The sequence below is a fragment of the Microchirus variegatus genome (assembly GCF_963457635.1).
Source record: "Microchirus variegatus genome assembly, chromosome: 4".
Lineage (NCBI taxonomy): Eukaryota > Metazoa > Chordata > Actinopteri > Pleuronectiformes > Soleidae > Microchirus > Microchirus variegatus.
Window position 1 is genome coordinate 20,439,860 of NC_139805.1, and position 3,747 is coordinate 20,443,606.

At 44.6% G+C, this 3,747-nt stretch overlaps 1 protein-coding gene across 1 annotated transcript; it reads right to left on the reverse strand.

Annotated features, from left to right (window-relative positions):
• Positions 1-2,039: 2,039 nt before the first annotated feature.
• On the reverse strand, positions 2,040-3,245 carry rxfp3.2b (relaxin family peptide receptor 3.2b; the record flags this gene model as incomplete). The annotated part of the gene is made up of 1 exon (XM_083887419.1): positions 2,040-3,245. The coding sequence occupies one exon, from the start codon at positions 3,243-3,245 to the stop codon at positions 2,040-2,042; it is 1,206 nt and encodes a 401-aa protein (XP_083743545.1).
• Between the last annotated feature and the right edge of the window lie 502 nt (positions 3,246-3,747).

The window sequence follows — 3,747 nt, forward strand, 5'->3', positions numbered from 1 at the left end:
AACAGAAGAACGAGTATCAGATGCCCTTTATCTGTTGGTATTGTTTTATGCCACTGTGAATTCAAGTGTCCAAGTTACATGAGGCATCCAATAATAAATAAAAATGCACAACATGTTTGTTTTTGTTCTGACTCTGACCACGTATTGCAAATGGTTCATGCAGAGTGTTTTTAATTTAATAATTATGTCATTTACAGTGCCAGTCCATACATATACGTTTCTATCATCAAATTAACAAATGTTCCATATAAATTGTAATAATATCACAGTCATTAGTATACACAGAGACAACATAATAATAATTACAGTAGGGCTGCAATTAACAATTATTTTCATCATCGATTAATCTGTTGATCCCACAAAAGGTCCACAAAATCTCAGAAAATGTTGAGAAATGTGGTTCACAAAGCAAAAAGTTTGTCAATTTTTTATTATTCTCATGTCAGCCCTAAATGACAGCATAATCACATTATCACATCTGTTTGACTTGTGCTCTCACAACTGACATAACATAACTTTGATGATGATTGAACGGAGCAGGGGCAGCTGACGTTTGAGAAGCGCTTTTATGAATGAATGAGTGGCTTGGTTTCAATATGTGGCAAAAGACACACATCACGTGAGTGTCGCGTCAATTCTGAATCATTATTTGCGTTGTTATTGCTGTAGGCCATCTACTTCAGAGTATCCTATATGTTTGATGGACACGTGTGTTTAAGCATAGTCATTTGTCTATAGTACCTTGGTGGCACTGAGTGCTTATTTGGGCTACTTTTGTCTCGCTTTCATCTTGAGCCACTTTGACTATTCTCATTTTCACCCAGGGGACTGTTGCTCCCTTCATGGACCCCTCAGATCAGCAGTTTCTGATATCTGACACCAGCAATTATGTCACTTTCTCCATCCATTCTGTTACTCATCTATATGACGTGTATGAATTTCCCACCATACGATTAGTAGTTTAGACATTTGCTGAACAAGCAGTTGACAGGTGTGCCTAATGAAGTGGTGGTGAGTGTATTCTCCTATATTATGGATGCATTTCGTGAAACACATCCAGAAGTCTGGTCTGATACAGAAGACTGTATCGGACTAATATCGGTATATCAGACTTTGTGATATCTGGCATAAGCTCAGTCAGGAAAACTACTCTTTTGCAGTAATAGTCACAGCAAAAGCACACAAGATTCCCTCCTCATCCCTTTATTGTCATTTAACAAAAGCATCATAGATGATGCAGATAAACATCATTATTAATCATCAGTCACCATCACAACCATCAGTGTCTGGACTCCGAGGGAGGGATTTGCTTTGTTGTGGCTCTAATTGCATTCACGATCACATTTCATTTGTATGATGGTCTTTTGATAGGTAAAAATAATCACAATCTGTTTAAGTTATTGAGAAAATCCAATACAGACATTCCTCCTTTTAATCTTTAACTACATGTGCATACACCATGATGATTATTCTGTCAAACTGATAAACAGCATTTCATTCATGTCACTGAAGGTCACAATTCACCTCGTCTTTCGAAGGCATAGGACATGAATCGCGACAATCACAAAGCTCCCATACAAATCTTTGTACCTGGAAGATTGAATTGTGTAGCCTGGCAAGCTTCGCATTTACTTTATTAGATACTATTGGCCTGTAATTTTGACTTTTTGTTGAACTTCTGTTGTATTTTTTTCCATTTTAAACATGTACACAGTTGCACCATCGTAACTGAGCGTGTCTTAGTTATGTCTGAAAACTGCAACTATTTGAACCTCAGTTATGATCGACATTCATACATATTCATAGTTTATCACGGAACAGTTCAAGTATTGCCTGTCAGAGGCAGAGATAGAGAGAAGCGGACAGACAGACAAACAGCAAAAGTTGCAAACAATGAAAGTGAAGTGCATACCAATGGTTGTGTCCATCATTACTGATGTGTTTTCAAAGTCACTGATTCTGATCAGTTGTGATAAAGGCAGCTGTCACGTGTGTACTTTGTCAGTCGGCAATCCCTCAGCTTTTATCAAGTCATCTCGTCAAACATCCATTTGGACCATCACCAGAATGGGCGGTGCCTCAGCCACTTTGGCCTTGCGGCGCAGCAGATGAGTCACGCTCCTGAAGGATGGAGTGGAGTTGAGGAGAAGTTCCTTGAGACCGGCTCGAAACTCCCTGCGGATCAGGCAGTAGAGCACAGGGTTGAGGCAGCTGTTGGTGTGCGCCAAACACACAGTCAGGGGGAAGGCATACGCCTGCACGTTGTAAAAAGCCTTACTGAAGGGCACAAGGTCAAACTTGATGAGAACACCCCACAGAGTCAGCGCCTGATTGGGAAGCCAGCATAGGAAGAAGGACAGCACCACGATGATTATAGATTTAGTCACTTTGGAGCGACGATTTTGCCGGCCCTGCTCAGTCTCTGTGCTCCCAGCACCAGCTACGCGTCGGGTGAGAATCAGGCGCAACAACAGCAGATAGCAGACAGTGATTATGATCAGAGGGACAAGGAAGCCAAGCAGAACTTTCTGCAGCTGGTAAAGTCCCAGAAGAAGCTGTGGATCCCAAGTGCCAGAGTCAGGAAAGCGCACAAGGCATAACTCCTCATCTGATACCTGGGCACTGGTGGAGTAGATGGCATGAGGTAACGTAGCCAACAGAGACACAGCCCAGATGCCCAGGCTCGTATATTTGGCCCTGGCAGCTGCTGCCCGCCTGCTGTGCATCTTCAGTGCAGTGGAGATGGAGTAATAGCGCGCCACACTCATAGCTGTGAGGAAGAACACACTGGCATACATGTTCATGGTGGTGACAGAACTGATAATTTTGCACATCACACGACCGAATGGCCAGCGGAAGTCCAGGGCTGTGTCCACTGCCCAGAAAGGTAAAGTGAGAACAAACTGGAGGTCGGTGATGGCCAGACCCATCACGAAGCAGTTGATGGACGATTGCTTCTGCCTGTAACGGGAGTGCAGCAGATACAGAGCCAGGGAGTTTCCGACCAGTCCGAGCGCACAGACTACAGAGTAGACACATGCTATCATCACACGCACCACCAAGCTGGAGCTGTCACCTTGTAATTCCATGATAGAGTCCCTGGTGAGGAGCTGCAGCCAGCAGTACAGCGACAGGTTGCTGCTGGAGGAAGCTCCACTGGAGTTCCCAAGCATGTTGTCCTGTAGTATTTGCTGCTCGCAAGGGTCTGGAGCCAGTGTTTGAACTCCAGTATCATTCAACTGCATAGCTGGAATCTTTTTGCTCACATATCACTCTGGAAAGCCAAGTTGAACAGCTCAGATTGGAAAAAAAGGGAGAAAGAGAAACTTTGTGTTCATGTCAGTCTAACAAAAAAAAAAGATCCTGCTGCGTCTGTGCCAGCATCTCTCCCACAGCTCTTCGGATGCCGCTCATCTCCTCTCCTCTCTCCGCGCCACGTCCGTTTATAGGTTCCACGAGAGCGCGCAGCTGAGCCGCGCGCTCGACGCATTTCACCTCTCCAGCATGATTGGCCCAGAGTGCGCGCTCTGATAGCCGCAGCCGCATCAAAGTCTGCCAGTGTGTCCGTTCGGGCTGAAGCTTAACGTATATTGACACAACACTATTGCACCTCATAAATCACCGTGTTTGTGCTGCGCTTCTCAGAGACAGCTGTGCGGAGTAAGACAACGCTGCGCGTAAAATATGCAGATGTGCGGAGAGTGCGCCTGAGCTGAATAAGTTACAGCCTGACACGAACTGCAGAAG